This window comes from Neopelma chrysocephalum, unplaced genomic scaffold (assembly GCF_003984885.1).
Source record: "Neopelma chrysocephalum unplaced genomic scaffold, ASM398488v2 Primary Assembly neopelma1_82, whole genome shotgun sequence".
NCBI lineage: Eukaryota > Metazoa > Chordata > Aves > Passeriformes > Pipridae > Neopelma > Neopelma chrysocephalum.
Genome location: NW_020897744.1, coordinates 2732753 through 2750648, shown reverse-complemented (window position 1 = coordinate 2750648; position 17896 = coordinate 2732753). Strand labels below are relative to the sequence as shown.

General features: G+C 45.6%; 1 protein-coding gene across 5 annotated transcripts in view; it reads right to left on the bottom strand.

The window, feature by feature from the left end:
- The window catches only part of MYO1C (myosin IC), a 54863-nt gene that overhangs the window by 13677 nt on the left and 23290 nt on the right, over positions 1 to 17896 (bottom strand). For 4 of the 5 annotated variants that reach the window (XM_027691196.1, XM_027691194.1, XM_027691197.1 and 1 more), the window contains exons 2-6: positions 5996 to 6151; positions 5283 to 5398; positions 2049 to 2247; positions 1088 to 1168; positions 165 to 344 (exon numbers count right to left, since the gene is read on the bottom strand). In XM_027691196.1, the coding sequence (XP_027546997.1) occupies positions 165 to 344; positions 1088 to 1168; positions 2049 to 2247; positions 5283 to 5398; positions 5996 to 6151 (732 nt within the window). Of the gene's footprint in view, positions 1 to 164; positions 345 to 1087; positions 1169 to 2048; positions 2248 to 5282; positions 5399 to 5995; positions 6152 to 15097; positions 15371 to 17896 lie in introns of those variants that run through there. The other variant, XM_027691198.1, reaches the window with a different exon arrangement.

Sequence of the window (17896 nt, the reverse complement as noted above, 5' to 3'; positions counted from 1 at the left end):
AAAGATACATTATCCATGCTCAGCGTACTTCTGTTATACGTTTCTTTTTACAGCAGTCATCTCAGAGTTATTTCTGAAGTGAGGGAAAGAAACGACAAAATCAACCGAGAATATCTTGATTCTATAATATAAAAATATTATAAGAATTCCTGGTTAATGCTCACCTTTACTAAATAGTGATACTGCTGTGGGTTCTTCTCGAGGCCCAGCCTCCGCAGCAAGTCCTCCTCTCCTCCCTCTAGCAGCTGGTAGAAAATGTGGAAGTTCCTCTCGCCGTGATTCTGGTGCACAACTCGGGATTTTTCCAGGAGGTAGTTCAAGATGTGGCCCCCGACAGGAGCCCCCTAAATCAAACCAGGTACATTGAAACAGTTCATCAACATAAAGGAAAATAATTCTGCTTCTTGGTTGTCTATTCAAAGACAAATAGGATCTGAAACAAAAGCCCATAAAAAAACAGAAAATCATCTGTCAGCTCTATTTCAGCTACAACACGGTGATTTGGGTGCTCAAGTGCATGCAAAATGAGCTACTGAGTGACAATGACATGGTATTACACCAATCCTGGCCACAGAACACACTGAATGGCATGTTGTCTTGTGTAAAATTCCTTCTCAGAAGATATTCACAAAACTGTAAGTGTGGAGGGATTGTATCCTGAGATGTTTAAAGGACTGCAGGATGGCAATGCTGAGCTCCTCAGATCCTGCACTGTGTGGGACACCGGGGATGAGAATGGAAACAAACACTGTGCAAAGTTACACAGGACAGAGATTATCTTCAGATCACAGCTGGATTATGTGGATTTAGTCCAGGAGTATCCATTTGCACAGTGCACATATACCCTAGGAATAAGAGGATTTAATCTCACTGTCTCCTTATGTAGAGAAATAAGGGACGAAAGAAAGGAGAGTGAGTACTATAAACCCACTGGAAGCAAACTTTGCTACCACAGACTCTGCTCACATTGTCATCAAGGAAATGCAAAACAATTGCTCCACACACACATCAGTACAAGAACACACAGGCAACAGAGAACTGCTATGACTGGCACAGCTTCCAAGGTACAAAACAGATTTCAAGTTACCCTGTAATCAAACTGCACATCCATGTATTTCCCAAATCGACTGGAGTTGTCATTTCGAAGGGTTTTTGCATTTCCAAAGGCCTGAAATGAAAATGATTAGAGAGAAATAAATAAGTACCAAATAAGATGATTTATAAACACTTTGGTGAAGCTGCTAGTTATCTGTTTACAGCCACTAAAGCCCAGGATTTTCCTTTCTGCAAAGAAAAACAAGAAGGAAGCAGATTGCTCCCCGAATTCTAAGGTTGATCTTTATACCCAGTGCGAGCACTGCAGATGGAACATCCTCTGAAAATACTTCCATCCCCTCAGCAAAGCTTATTTTAATGCTGGTCCACTGTTGACAACATATGTCATGTCTGACAGTCTTTTCAAAGGTTCCTCTTTCGTCACAGCCATTTGTTACAGCCACCCGCAGCTCCACTGACAACAGGCTCTATCCCAACAGGACAGGGCTGTCCCTGCTCCTGGGAGCACACCTTTCCCAGGACACAGCACCCAGCTGAGCATGGAGCAGGAATATCACCGGGCACTACAGAGACAGCTGGGGCTGGACACTAGAGGACACCACAGCACCAGAAAATGAACCCACAAACGCATTTATCCACTGCCCACTGCGGTGTGCCCCTTCCTGCCTTTGCAGACTGACCCAGTGAACTAGAGCTCTTCCCACTCCAAACTCCCCTCTCTCCCTGCAGCCCCGGCCATGCCAGAATTCCTCCCAGTGGAGTGGAAAGGGCCAAGCGAGCTCAGCAGCAGCCAGCCATTCCTTTGGCCTGGAATCAGAGCGGGATTCCCCGGTGTGCAGAGCAGATGATCTGCCCACACACCATGACCCAGCACTCCCAGGACACGCTCTCTGCTCTGTCATGTCCCGTGGGGTCCCACCTCCACCACCCCCTCAGCTGGAAAATGTGAGTGTCACTGCTGTGACTCAGTGCCAGGTTCCCATGGGAGTTACCTCCAGGACGGGGTTGGACTGGAGCAGTCGGTCCTTCACGGTCTCGACCTGCTGGCTGGCGGGGCAGGTCACAGCGTAGTACTGCAGGATCTTCTTGGTGGCCTCTGTCTTGCCAGCCCCGCTCTCCCCGGAGATCAGGATGCACTGATCCTTCCTCTCCGTGCGCAGGGAGCGGTAGGAGTTGTCTGCAATCGCGTAGCTGCGGGACAATGACAGCCAGGCATTGGTGTGGGTCCTCGGGTGAAGGGCAGAGACCCCTCAGAGAGGATTATCCCACACTGAGAACTCCGGGCAGACACACCCCAAAAGAAGCATCTGCCCCAGTCCATGGGCTGGGTGAGACCATATTGCCCCTTCACACTGGTGAAGACACAGGAGATCACTCCATTCACAGCTTGACCACTGAGCCCAGTTTCTGCAGGGTGACAGCACAAATTACCAAATTCCTTCACAAACTGACTCTGACAAAAGAAGTTTCTGCAGAAGTTGACTAAATGGTGCAGATTAACTTTTCTAAATATACATGATCTCTCAACATCAGTCCCCCAGGACAAAAAAGCTTAACATTCAGGAAACACCTTGTTGGCCAGTGGTGTTTATTCTTGCTTATCTTTTCAGTGATGACACACTCAGGTAGTCACAGCTGCACTTTGCTATTTGGGTGGACCCTGTAATATGACTCCAGAGTAGCCCAACCTCTCACAGCTTCTCTTGGATAGTGGGAAGAGTTGGATGAGCCAGCACAGACTAAGCAGCATCCTGTAGGTTCAGCTACCCTCCACCTTAGGCCAAGCACTGCCCAAAACACCTCCTGCCTGCACAAGCCAGGTCTGGCCCTGTCCCTGCTTCCTCTTTGCTGCTTTTTCTTTCCCTTCTCTTTTCCTGCCCATCACAGACCAGATAGGATTTCATGCCAAGAGTTACACACAGTTACATACACTCTTAAAACACCAGAGAGCAGGAAGATGAGTAACAATGGTGGCAACTGCTCATAGAGGGAGAGGGAAAGGACAATGGGAGAGAGTAAAAGAGAAGCATCAGCCCTTCACAACTCATCTAAGACAATCTCCATAACAATATTTTCAGCTGTCTTACATGTGGTGATCAAGCAGATATCCTGTCTTCATATGCTTGACAACCTTCTGGTAGCTTTGCTTTTTTTTAATTTTCCTCTTTTTTTTCACCTCTCATGCTGTGCAATTAATTAGAAATAATCACAGCAAAATAACAGCCGTGGCCTTCTCAGGTCTATTAATACTTGGTGCTAAGGCAACACCAATGAGCTACCTAGCAACACAACTCCACACTTACCCCAGTGAACACATCACATCCCTCTCTTCCCATCCAAACTCTGCCTCTGGAGCATTTTGAAAACAGCTGAATAAATGTAAATTTAATTTAAATTTGAAGAACTGCCTCTAGACTGCGTGCCTTTATTGGGTGGTTTATGGCACTGTGAGCTCCAGCAGTCACGCACAGCACACACAGAATCACTTCAGTTAAAGATGTTTATGGTCCCATTTGCAGCCCCCATCTCCAAAGCCCCTGGCAGGCCATAAAGAGGACAGGATGTGACAGATCCCTGAGAAGTTTGCTGTGTTCCAAGCCCACAGGGATAACTTTCCTCCTCTGAACGTGACGCACTTCCCAGAGAACCCAGAGCTAAGGCCTAGACTTAAACTAGTTTGACACTGGAACAGACATCTTGAAGAATTCTGGCTTTCTAGAATTAGTTTAAAAGAGGAGAAAGAGAGAAAAAAGACACCTGAATTACTGTAAAAGGAGAAGCCCAGAGCACTACACTGCAGACAGGGCATTTCGATGCTCCTCAGAGTAATTTTAAATGCATACATCATCAAATAATGCAATGTAAATAAATAATGCAATGGGGTGTTTAATGGAAGGGTAAAAACAGTTAAGAAAAACACTGTTTTCCCAGTGGGAGCAGCAGTGGTATCCAGCACCACAGTTCTCCAGGGTTTACTTATGAGCTGCACATTTTACAACTTCTTACGGGACTAGTTAAAAGAAAAGAGAACAGCCTAAGAAATAATCAGCTGCTCTGTGATTTAAGTGTAGCACATACAGGAATTAAAGCACATCTGCTTAATGCTTCAACCCATGAGCACTGCCCATCATCCTCAGTCCTGCACCTACTGCACACAGAAAAACAGAGCCACAGTCCCAAGGATTTTCCAGAGAGTCCCAAAACTCTCATCTAAGGACACAGAAGCCCTTCAAGAACACCCTGGTCAAAGTGGAACATCTACACCAAGGGGAGAACTGAGGAGGTCTGAATGCAGGGTTTTTTCAGGTTTAATTTTCCCCCACATAGGTTCACACAATAAAAATCACATTTTTACCATAAAAAAATACAACTTCAAGTGTTTAGACTTTCCCAAGTAATGGTGTTTCTCCCCCTCTCTGTGCTTGCAGCGCATTCTGTTTTGTTTACTCACCTGGGCTATGTGCCAGCAATAAGAAACAACCCAAATAGTTCACTCAAAAATAATATCATTTACTCTTCCAAGACTTCTTAAAAAAAACCCCAAACCAGAATACAACATAAAACCCCTCCAAGAGGTGCTCAGAATTTGGCCCTTGGTCCCGAAAGAAAACATTCTGAAGCCATGTGGCCTCAGCTCTCAGCCATTCAGTCCGACAAAAAAATTCAAATGCTTTCAAAAATAACTTTAAACCTCAAAATCTTTTTTTTTTTAATGGGAAATTGGGAACACTCACCAGGCCAGACCATGTAAATAAATACATTCCTTGTTCCAACAGGCTGACGGTATCTTAGCAACAAGGGAAATACCAGATAAATATTGGTCAGGCAGTACCAGCAGAGGTAGGAAAGAAACCCACACACACCAGACACACTCTTTCCCCTGGTTAGCCCTGTGCTGGGGAAACTCACGGCCCGGACACGGAGACCCCAAGTAACCCTGGAACAATGAACTCCTGTCCTGCCAGGGGCAAGCAACTCTGTTCCTCCAGCCAGGAAGGAACCGACTCCCTTTCCAAATACTGCTCTTGCAAAGGCAACTCATCCTCTTTGGAGACAGGAACAGGAATAGAAAGAGCCTCACACCACACCCTCCGGAGGGTCCTTTATATCCCTAGGATTTTCAGTGCAAGGAAAAGTCCTATTTGCTTGTTTTCACACGTCACTGCTGCTCACACCTGCGTGGGAATGGCACAAACTGCTCTGTTACCCACAGGCCACTCACTCACAGGTGAGGAGAAACTTCATAGAAGCTGACGCCGCGGTACCGCTCCATGTTCTGCTTGCTGTAGATTTCCAGTTCCTTGTACGGATTCACAGACACCAGAACGGAGCCGATGTAGGTCTGGAAAAGAGAACAAAAAGCAGGGAGGTTACAGACGGTCTGGCAGCAGAGTCTGAGAGCTCAGACTTCTCTGAAGGCCAAGTGCCTGCCCTGGGGATGCTCCTGAGGAGCTTCCAAACAGGCCAAGGGTGCTGAGGCAGTGACCTCTTAGCACTGTGAGAGTGACACTGCTGGAGTTATGCCAGACATGTTATCCTTGCTGGATCCTTGCTAGATAAACAGCACCTGCAAACGGTTTTAGTGCTCCTAACAGCAAGAATATTGTATTATTTCTGATATACATTTAGGATCAAGTTCAAGTCTGAGGTTGCTGGAAGTGAGTGAATTCATGACGTGGAAGAACGTGGTGAAAATCGGATTTTCAGTGCTGGCAAGATCTGTAAATGCCAGGAGACCTCAATGGGAGCACTGCAGGGAGTCCCAACATCTGTCAACATGACAGTATCCCAGACTAGCTCTGACACAAGCAATGGTCTGTGAAAGTTGACACCACCACCTCCAAAGCCAACCGCAGAGCAGAGCTGGGTATGTCTTCTGCACCAAACACCCACATTCAGGTCACCGATGAACACTCTGGTGTCTGTCACTGCTACTCACATAGATCAGGTTCTCCTTGAAGCGTTTCCTCAGGTTTTCAATGAATGCTGCCTCGCTGGTGAAGTTCTCCAGCAGGACAAAATCCTGCACCCCAACACGGTCCCGGGCGGTCAGAGCGCTCTCCATGGTCAGCCGGATGCCGTTAGCTCCTAATCCCTGCAGCCAAGAGCAGAGGAAGGTTGGGATACCTGTGGTTTTCAAGCAGCTCTCCCCATCCACAAGAACCACAATTATCCATGGACAGCCATGGATATGAGAACAATCCCACTGCTACTGTTGAAAACGCTACTCAGTGTGTACCAAGACCTGATGACTTGGCTTACACCAACTGCTTTGATGGAAGACAAGACAGCATGAGGGAAAAGTTACTGCTAAACTTCCAACAACTTTAAATCAATCAATCAAACAAGCATTTGATAAAGAGAATAAATCTTGGATTTCCTTTCCCAGGCATCCTGTAGCAGGAGTGAGACTGAAATGTGTTCTCTCCACCTCTCTATCTCATTTCACAACGGGAAGCCGTTTCGAGGTACGGAATCTTTTGTGACTAATGATGATTCATCTCACAAGCAAACAGCTTCACATTGCTGACCAATTTAAAAGCTGTTACAAGACAACCAATGGGAAAGTTCGGCGAAAATTTAGAAGAAACGAGAAATGGGCATTTCTGCATCCCACGCCACTGAATTTAGACTGTGACACTAACACGCATCAAGCAACTTCTATTCCCTGACCTTCTTTTAAAGGTTACATTTTTGATGTGATGTGGGTTCAGACACAACCATCTTTGGAAAACACTCATCTGCTGACTTCTGACTTCACTCAGCCTCACGTACTAAAACAGGGAGGGGAAATGTGCACCGAGTGGTGACTCAGTTGTTACTTGCCCGGAAAATCTCTACACAACAGAGAGATGATGTACAAGGTGTTCAAGATGAGAGACACCACAGAAACCAGAGACAGGAGATACGACGTGTTGAACCATTTGCCTCACACCTGTCTGCATTTCCTTATCATATTCTGAAATCCTTCCTGCTTTGCAAACTCCTCACAGCAAGCAACTCTTCTCCTAAATGATCCCCCTAAAGCACTAATGCATTGCAGAGAATGTTGTTATATTCTGGGATGTTGCCATCACTGGCACAAACACCACAGATGTTCACACACTAGGAGCAATACACAGACACCTTCTCCTGCAGCAGCGTCACAAACTGGGAATGCTGGACCCTCAACAGTGTCATTCAGACCCAAAACCCTACACAATGATGTAGGTGACTTTTGCTGATTCACATTGTCTGGTTTTCTTCTTTCTGCTCCTTCTCAAGATATAACAGTGTTCAGAGTACAGGGACCGATAGTGTGCAGTGAAAAAAAACAAAACCAGCCTTGGTCCGAAGAAAATTTACCTGAAGTTTTGTTAAACAGTAATAAAGGCAAGAGCTGCTGAAGTACAAATTTGGGTCCAAATGGGTGTAAATTCCCTCAGCCTGCAGTTGTTTTGACTTACCAATCATTTATTGGTAAGTGATGTTTTTGATTTGGTAAATGACTGGTAAATGTCGTTTTGTTTATTTCTACAAATACTAACTGGTTTCCTCCCCACAAGTCCAGTGCCTGGGCAGAAGTGATTGCATGAAACCAGCAGTTTTCAGATAGGAAAATTAGTTCCTTCTGGAAATTTCAAATCCAGATCCACTCTAATGGCTCAAATACCACAAAGAAACATCATTTGATTTCCTCTTTTCTTTTTTCCAATTAGTCTCATGGTCTGGAAGGCCTGAGTTCTAAGCTTGGAAAGACCCAGTCTGGGAGGGATTCACAGATACTGTCATCAAGTAATCTTTCTAAAATGCCCCAAATTTTCCAAGCTAATTCCTCCACAGCTTCAGCAAAATGCTCTGTTGTTTTCTTCTACCCTCTTAGCCAAGGTGAAAAGGGATAACCCCAGGAAAAGGAAGGTAGTGAGATAAAGGATAACACTGGCAAAAGAAAAAGAGATAAATCACATACAAATAAACTCTGCCTAGAAATTAGAATTCTTCTGCCAGAGTAGTGCAGCCCTGGAGCAAGTTTTGGACAAGGTAATGGGAACAAAGGCAAAACCAAAAGAAAATAACTACTTTTCAAGTGGGTAAGTTTATAACTACAGCCTTAAAACACAGCTGCCTCAGAAACGACTGAGGAGAAACTTCCACCCTCGCACAGTTAATCCAAGTTTATATAATCCTAAAGACTTTCACAGAAAACGTCACTTAGCAGTTTCAGCAGCTCTTTCATCAGCCACTCCCTCAGCCCAGGACAAACTGATCCCAGCTGTCCACATCCAGGCGAGGGAAGAGCCAATCCACCCCACTGACAACACACAGAGCTGCGCTCCGGCCGCCTCCCCTGGGACAGGCATTTAAGGCCAAGTAGCTTCGGTTTCCTCCATGCTTTTGTCTTCCCATTCAACTCCAGCTCTCTCCGTGAGAACAAAATAACTACCTCAAATTTACAGTCTGTTAAAAAGAAAAAACACACCAACCTCCCCTCCCCCCAAAACAACACAACTAAATGCAACTTTTGAGCAATAATTAAATGTGACCAGGTTACCCATCGAGGGACGTGCTGCAGTCAGATTCTCCAGAATATAAACTTTACTCAGTGTTGTACCCTCCCAAGCCCAAGTTCAACACAAATATAAACATAAGCCATAACCCACAGCTGAGCAATAGGCACTTCTCAGTGCCAGCATTTGCTCATTTGCTTTATTGCATATGTCCAAGTCTAGCACCAGCTTCAAATGTCAGTGTTAACTGTTTGACTGCCAATAACTTCAACAGATGCAATGTAAAAGGAGGTGAAAATAGATCCTTTTTGCAAAATGGAAACAGACCAGTAATGCAGAAGGAAGGAAGCAGGGAAAGAAGACACTATTTAGGAAAAAATAATCACAGTGATGACCATATGTTCCTGCTGAATGATGAGTGTGACAGTAAGGCACTGAATAAATTAAAATAACTAAAATGTTAGTTATTTTCTGTTAGCAGGCAGACACCAAATATGGTGGCTGTAAATCAGTGCTAGAAAATCCAGTCTGGGGAGTTAAATTTGTTACAGTGGAGCTAATTAACCATTAAAGCAGTTTGCCTATGGACAGGACTGGCTCCCTTGGAGATTTCTCTGTGCCAAACCTCCCCCCGCTGACGTACAGTTCACTTACAACATCCTCTGCCCCATACTAGGCAAGAGATCAGCTTGGACAACTCCAAAAGCCCTGTGGCAGGGGTGTGTATTCCAGATAATTAGGAGAACACAAGCTGTGAGGGTCTGATGAGACCTTTCCTTGCGAAAATCAGTTTTTCTGGAAGCTGCTACGAGAGTGCAGTGGTGGATGAGCCCTTGTGACAGTGAGAACAGGCGGAGGGACCATCCCTCCTGCCCTCTGTGCAGCTGCACCCTTTGGCTTGTGCAATAAGATAGACTGGAAATCTGACAGGGATTAAAACTAACTCAGATTGATTTTTTTTTTATTGCTTAAATTCAGGTCATTTTCCCACACTGGTTCCACATGTAATCGCTTGCAGTGGCCACAGATATGGTGATGGGGAACCACAGTGGAGTCAGGGATGAGCAAGAATTCAGCTGCAAGGTCAGTTCCTGCTGTCTTTCAGTGCTTGTGAAACAACCACCTAAGAGGCAGGTCAGGTGCAGCCTAGAGCTCAGCACCAAACTGAATATGTCCCCTCCTCTGGGCTTTGCTGCTTCCCTGGCACCAGCTTACACAATGACCTGTCTCTAACCCAAACCAATGCAAGTCACTAAATCAGCAAAACAAAGACCATGAAAAGAGAAGCTGGTAGTTTCTGTCCAGGCCGTGAGCTGAATCACCTTACAGTGGGATTGGGTGAGTGTCAGACCCAGGGAAAGGAGGAAAGGGAGCATAGGTGCCCACTGACAACAAGTTATCTAGGTCAGCTCCACCATGTGCAGCTGAGCCCGGCCTAAAGGGATCAAAAGGAGGCCCAGGCTGAGGATCCCAAGCATCGCAGGATGGCTACACAGTACTAATGCCACACCCAGCACAGACAAAAATCTGAGCAATCTCCATGTGATCTTGGTGCCTGTGGGCTTAGGAGTGCCCGTGCCTTCCCTCAAACTCGCCTTTCATCCCGCACTAAACCCGCTGTCCTGACGGTCACTCCTACCCGAGAGTGCACAAGCTGACTTTTGCCACCAGATTTCTCAAACCCACTCCATGGTACCGTTTCAAGGGACTCATTCCCACACTATTTTAACCCACTCTTTGCTTTTAATCTCTTCTCCAGAGCTGTCAGCACAACAGTGGCTCCCGGCCAGGAAGGGAAAAGCCGTCACTCCCGAATGGTGGGGACCAGGCCAGTGCAATTACCAACACGGTACTACTTCCACATGCCTTTTCCCTCCCTGTGATTAAATTTTGGGAAAGACTTTCCGCTGGTGTAAATTGGTGCTGCTGAATGCAGCCTGCAGAGCCAGGTTTACATTGGCTGAGGTTCCAGCCTTTCTTTGTATTCATACAAGAGTCAACAAGACCAGAAAATACCTTTGAGCTCCTGGGAGTACAAAACCACTCAAGACTGTACCAAAGAGTTTCCTAAACTGAACTAGTAAATCGCTGACACGGTATTGTGAAGGTGTAAACACATATTTTTCTTTTAAACTAAATGCCAAAGTATGATAAAGTTTTTCCTCTGCTTAGGACTTGGAGAGCTCATACACCTCAACAATGAAAAACAGGACCTTTTGCTCTGCACAACAAAATCCCGAGTATCCGAGTCAGTCAGCTTGAGGACACTGGGGAAATTTTCTTGTGTGCTGGAAGATGGAGGGAAACTCTGCCACGAGCACAGGGCTTCAGGGCTGATGTGAACAGAGCAAGAAGTTCCCCCTGGCTTTGTCCATCAGCTGGTCCATGGCCATGGAACACCCAGCTCAACAGGTATAAGAAGGACTCATTCCCAGAGGGGTACCTGGGCAGTCCATGTTGGCACAGCAATTCCAGACACACAAGCACTGCTGACCACTGAGAGAACAGGCAGCACCTGGAGCACCAGCAACTCCCACTCCTTCCTGGAGCATCCATGAGTGATGCACATGAAAACACCTGGAGTTCTCAAAGTGGATGGTTTTGGATGGAGCAGGGAAACTCCATAATTAGAAAGAAAAGTCCCAACCTAAACACGATTTCTGCTTCAACATCTAAAATCGTATCTTTTAATATTTTCTTCTGGCAATGGATTTTTACAGGTTAGATTGTATCCATTTAGGAGACTTGCACTTAAATAACCACAGGAAGCGGGTGCCATATGGAAAGAGGCACCTTTATCTTGGTATCAAGTGGAAGATGATTGATCTGCAGGTTCCAGAAATAGTTACAAAGCCGGGAACGGAAGAACAGGCAAGAACCAAATGTGAGTGGGAAGGGAAATTCAGATTAGATTCTGGAAGACAATACAAGTCTGAACCAAGAACGAACTTCTTGTGGGGAGGTGGCAGTTAAAAAACATTTGTCTCCTGGATAGTCTGACATTCTTCGCTGTCATGCCAAAGCTGCAGGAAGGAAAGAAAATTCCTTTGATTTCTACTCCACTCTACAGCCCGGGAAAGGGTTTGGACACGGCCTGGGCCAGACAGCAGAGCAGACAGAAATCAACTGTTTTACCCAGGGCCTCAATTCCCGAGGTGCAGAATGGGATAGCTCCCCTTTCCCTCTGCATGGAAAAAGCAATAATGAAAACAACGGAGGTGGACCGGAACCAAGGGATCTTAGTCAAGCACTTGTGTGCCAGCGAATCCCTGACAGATTGAAGTGCAGCCACTTAGGACCCTCCTTCCTCCTGCCACACTGAAAATCAGCTGCACATTTTGGACACAACCAACTCTGTTAGTCAACAGCTGGGTGGGAAAGAAGTTCCCGGAGAGGCAGCTCCAGCTCTCCCATAAAAATCCTCTGCGACCAACCACATGGATTGGTCTGCCTGTTCTGAAGCCACCTGAGCTGAGCTAATTATTTATATGACACATGTTTGGCTTGTTTAGTTGGAAAAATTAAATAACAAAAGGAAATGTTTTATTTTGCTTTTGAACTGATTTCCCAAAAGACAGCTTGAGAAAATCAGAACTGTCAGAGGGATTGGGATCAAAACCAGGTAATGACTCTGATAACACAGACCAGCAGAGTTAAAGGAAACAACTTTAACTTGCAAAAAAAGTTACCATGTCAGCAGCTGCCACTCAAGGGCCATTTATAGCAGAATAACATTTTAGTTTTGCTTGTTTTAGAGCAATACATCACCAACAATGGAATGTCTGGAGTCAGGGAGCACTTGCCATGCTCAGAACCTGGTTCTCCCTCCCTGATACTTCCCATCCTAAACGAGATGTTGGAAGGATTTAACTATGGGATACACCATTCAAAAATTGTATTAAAGAAACAGAAATGCTACATACTTGACTAATTCTTGTAATTATTTTGAGTTCCTCCATATTTTAAGTAGGGACAAATTGAAACACTTTAAAACCTAAAATAATTGGAAATACAGGGGAAGCCAGTTTATTCTGCTCTCACAAAGATTTGTTATATCCTCACTAGCAAACTACCTCAAAGTTAAAGTTCTCCCTCCCTCACTTTCCAACCTCCAGAGTCATTTAATCTCTCACCCTAAAATGCAAAGCAGAATAGGAAGTATGAGCAATGGATCACACTGTGGGAATCATTTTAAGTATTTATCAAATGCAGGTAGGACACAGGGAGTTAAACTGCGAATGCAAAATTTAATCTTTAGAAAACCAGTAATGGTGGGTGCAGATGTTGCTGTAATTAATTGTGACTCAATACATTAGTCAATGACATTTGACATCTGCAAGATTTAGAATAGTAAGAATATATCTAAGGAGTTCCAATGGAAATTAAAAGTGTAAATTATGATGGGCCAGAAACAAAACGAAGCCACGGAGATATGCATGGTAAGCAGGTAATATAATTTGTCCAATGTTAATAACATAATTATATTTTCTACATTTTACTTTGCAGGGGGATAAGGTAGGAAGAGAAGCAATTAGCAGTGAAAAGGAAAAGGCAGTTGTAAGAACTGATTTGAAGGAGAGGAAAAATGTTTACCTCTAAGAGGGGGAAGGTTGATATTTCAATCAACAGGCTAAATATAAAACAGCAGCACGAAAAATGAACGAGGGCAAACCAGAAAGATCACCGGGGCTGGAAAAGTAAATACACTGAATTTCTATATTTAGGGAGCTGACATTTTTGCTCCTGAGCAGAGGACACAAGCTGCTGCTGGTTACAAGATGATGCTGCTGACAGTTTGCTTGGCAGCACTACCTGTGACCACAGGCCTGTGCATCCCACAGCAGCTTCAGAAGACAAACAGCATTAAAAAAAAAGGCAAAAAAGCCAAAATCTCAGCTCGTTGCCCTTGCAAGTGAGTTTGATGCTGATCAGAGTGAGCAGGTGAGTGGGGGCAGCAACTCAGATGCCATCCCACAGATAAGAGCCAGGGGGTGGACGTGCCCCTTGCAGCAATGGGGTACCCCCTGCACCCCCATTCCCTGTTCCGGTCACTGCCACACTCCCCTTGGTCTCTCACTGCCCACACCACAGGGCTCACCCCGTTACTCTTGCAGCACTCTGCCCTCCCCCCTTCCCCACTGGATTCCACACACCCCACACAACCATTTCAGACCACGATGTCTTTCAAAGATAGTAAAACTTTCCAAACAGAACAAGCACTCCCGTGTGTTCCCGGGGTATGTGAAGGGCACTTCCACACCCACATGTTCTCTCGGAGAACATCAAGCACCACCCCAGACAACACCTCTGCCTGTCACACTCTCACCTATCACATCTGACAACCTTTCTCCATGCCCACAGCTGTACAGAGGTTTCCTGCCTCCAGCATCCCCCTTGCCAATAGAAATCCAAGCACAAGCCTCTCAATCCCTGTCATCTCCACCTCTGGATGTGCTGTTGCATGGAGGGATTCAGCAGGTCCTCCAAAAGCTCTGCCCCCTTCCCTTCATCACTAAGACCCTTTCTCAGGTGGTGGTCAACACCAGACTACGCAGGAAAACATGCAAGGATCTCTGGATAGAGCAGGTATGGGATATTCCAGCTCCATGCTAACTCGACTTCAACAGAGAATTGCTTAAATCTACAGACGTGACGTTTTCAATCCTTCTCTTCCTAAATTTGGTAAGTTTACCAATTAAAGCCTTGAGCAGTCAAAAAGCCCACACACTTTTTTGTAACATTCCCTCATTCTTGACCTCAACATCTTCCACAGTCAGTGAATTCCGTGGCCCAATTATACATTGTATGAAAATAATCTTTGCATCTCTTTGGCAACTTTTAACTTAACTGAATGTCCCTCTTCCTAAGCTACAACACAGAAAAGGGAGCTCACAAGCTGCTTTCTCTGTGGCACTGCTGGACATGGGTTTTTTTTCCCTCCTCTCCTACTCATCTCTTTTTCCAGGTAACAATGTTAGTCCTCTCAATCTTTTGCCACAAACTCATTTTCCCAAGGTCCCGGGGTTGTCCTGCTGCAGCAGATGCAGTACACAGAGCCAGGCATCTGGTTGCTGCTAAAACATGGACAAAGTTTTCCTGAAGTAAATTCCTGGAGGAACTGAGCAGCAGTGAGTCCTTAAGCAGGTACTTCCTGCCATTCCCTAGGATGGCAGTCACAGAGACAGAAGCCCAGGTCCCTGGGCAGGGCAGGAGCAGAGCCCAACCCCAGGACAGCACCTTCCCATCCTTGTACCCCTTCCACCCAAGAAAAAGCTCCACCCTTTCTTCTCTCCTAGCTAAGAGCACAACTTTCCCCCTCTCTTCCCACTTTCTCAACTCCCACCTTGGCTTCCTCCTCCAAGCAGGTATTTCCTGGCATTTTTATCCCATTTCACCCCCTTTCACATAACTTTCCAGTGAAGGGGTCTTTTGCAAAGTAGGCTGAAGCATTTCACTTATGTCCTGAAACCCCGAAAATGTATCTCCCCCTTCTTCTCAGAGCAGATACGCATCTGAAAGCTGTGAAGCCACCAGAAGAGTTAAATAAATCTTACCCCGCCTCTGAACTTCATTTTTGCCTCCTGCAGCTCCCGCAGCACTTGCAGACACTTAGTTTACGCTGCTGCAAAAAGCAGCAATCTGAGGACAAGTTCTCTCTTCTGTCAGTTGCCTTTTTTTTTTTTCATGACATTTTCGGTGCAGTCAGAACTCACTCCCTCCCACCAGCTCCTACTGGAGCATCCTGGAGAGGGCGTTTTCCAAGGAGAAGGCGAAGAACTCTCCTCCCCTCCCAACGAGGAGAGACCGACGTGCACAGATCATGAGAGGCAGTCCAAGAGAAGTCAGCTGTGCTCTGCCTGCGGAGTTCCCGCTGCCCAATGACAGGGAAAAACGGAAAGAAAAGTAATCACAGGCGCTGGAAAACCTGGTGCAGAGCCCAGCACACAGACCACGGCAAACAGACAGGATATGCTCCGGTACAGCAAGTCATTGTACTGAAACAGCAGCATGGAGAGGGCTCCCCACCCCACCCCCAACTCACACCAACCACAGCAAAACCCCTGGACTTAAAATTATACTTGTAATCACCCTCTCAGCAAACCAAAGGATCACAAAGCGTCCAGGGGTAGGATGCGGTTTGGGATGGAAGGAACAGTAAAGATCACCTCATTCCAATTCCCTGCCATGGGCAGGGACACCTTCCACCAGACCAGGTTGCTCCAAGGCCTGTCCAGCACAGTGGCTCAGTAGTAATTTATTCCAGATTCATTTTGAGGCATCCACCCCCAAAAACCACATGCTGTGTATGGAGGTCCTTGAGGTCCCCATCTCAAAATAACCTGCATTACCAAGTAAGACCCTTCTTGTAGGACACACTCCAGCCACTGCTGCCCTTAGTCCCCAGCCCTTGCAAACACAAGTAGCACATTTTGCTGTCTCTGAGCCCATCAGTTTGGTTTCACACAAAATTACTTATGGCCACAGCTACACCAAGAGTGTGAAAAACCCCACCCCATCCCTTCAGAGATACAGGCATTCTGACAAAAATACTGTATATACAACCTTTGCTGGCATTAGGTGGAAAGTGAAACAAGAGACAATGGACACAAGCTGGAAGAAGGGAAATTCCAGTGAGTTATTGGGAAATTTTTTTCCCAGTGAATGCTGTCAAATACTGGAACAGGGGGCCCAGGAAGTTGTGAAACTCCATCCTTGGGGATATTTAAGACTCAACCAGACAATGCCTGAGCAACCTGATCTAAATGGGCTCTGCTTGGAAGTGGGGTTGGACCAGAGATCTACACAGGTCCCTTCCAACCTAAAATTATTCTATGATTCTATTAATTATTTTGTTCCTCAATGGACTAAGCTACGTAGTCATAGTAAAATGAATTACAAGTATAGCAAATAAAGCTATAGATCTGTTACAAAGCCCAGCCAAAGTGTACCACCCTTCAGATGTTCCAGGTAGTTCACATTATGGGCTGTCAGGCAGATTCTCTAACCATTGAACACGCAGAGCCATGAAATGATTCCCAGGTTTAACTGCTGATGTTTCATGACTGGCACCACCTGCAGTCAGCTCTGCTTAAAAGGGGTTTTGTTTGTTTGTTTGTTTGTTCTCCTTATCAAAATGCATCCTGTTCAAGTTCTGTTACAGAAAGGGTAAAGTTGAGCTCTAAAGTAAAAAGACTTAAAGCAAAAAGCTAAAAAGCTTCCAAGCAAAGCACTACAAGGCCATGCACGGCCACTACTCACACAGGAGGCTATTTAAAACCGAGCACACGCAGCAGATGTTGTCAGTGGTTGGGTGCAGCACTCCCCTCTAATTAGCTCTGGCCCAAGGCATCGATCCCAGAGATCCCGCGCTGCCGGGGGTGTCATTCAGCACAGGCACAATGTGCCAAGGATTTGTGATGGAGTTTGGCTTCTGGGAGCGCTGGGGAGCCACCAGCTCCTCTGCCCTCACCACACTCCATTTTGAAAATCCTTCGCAGGACCTCTCAGTGCTTGCACAACAACAGTTTGGCAGGATTTTTATTCACTTATCATCAATCACTTGGGTGAGTTATTAACAGAGGCAGCCTCAGGACACATTTCAGAGGTGGGTTTAGCTTTGGTCAGTCAGAACACTGAAGGAAATGGATAATAATACTCCAAGCCCCATCTCAGTGCAGGAGCACAGGTAAGATCAAAGGCAATATAAGCCATATTTCCCAAACTGAGCCACATCAGCCATTACTGAATCATAACGGTGAGCCCCGAGCCAGGAGTTTTCCAGGTATAATTAAAGCTGTAGCCTAGTGGCTCTAAAACTTCAGGAGGAGAATGTCAGTGCTCCACCATCACTCCTCAAATCCGTCTAGTTGTAGCCAAACAGTCAGTAAAAGTCCTGCTACAATTTTAAGTATTACCAGAGTTATCTTCATGTAAGCAACTTCCTTTCCCCTAGTTTACATCTCCTAACACCTCTCAGAACACGTCACTGAAAATGCCACATAAGAGAAGAATATACAACAGCCCAATATTTAGAAGTATGTTTTTTACACATTTCCCTTGGCTTTTTTTTTTTTTTAAATGCAGGAGAACCCTTTTATTTATTTATTCACTGGCAAGACCTTTACTCAAAATGCTTTTTTCTGTAGTCAAACCACTGCCCAACTTTTGTTGGCGAGGAAAACACTCCCGCATGTGGGTTAGCCTAAATTAGGAGGGGAAAAAAATAGTTGGAAAGCAGAGATAACCAGCATAATTTTACTTTTAAAAGATCTTGATCCTGGATTATTAAGGTGATAAAACTAGACTCTTCCTTTCCAGCAGCAGAGCCCAGCCCTTGTCTGTGATTTCTGCTG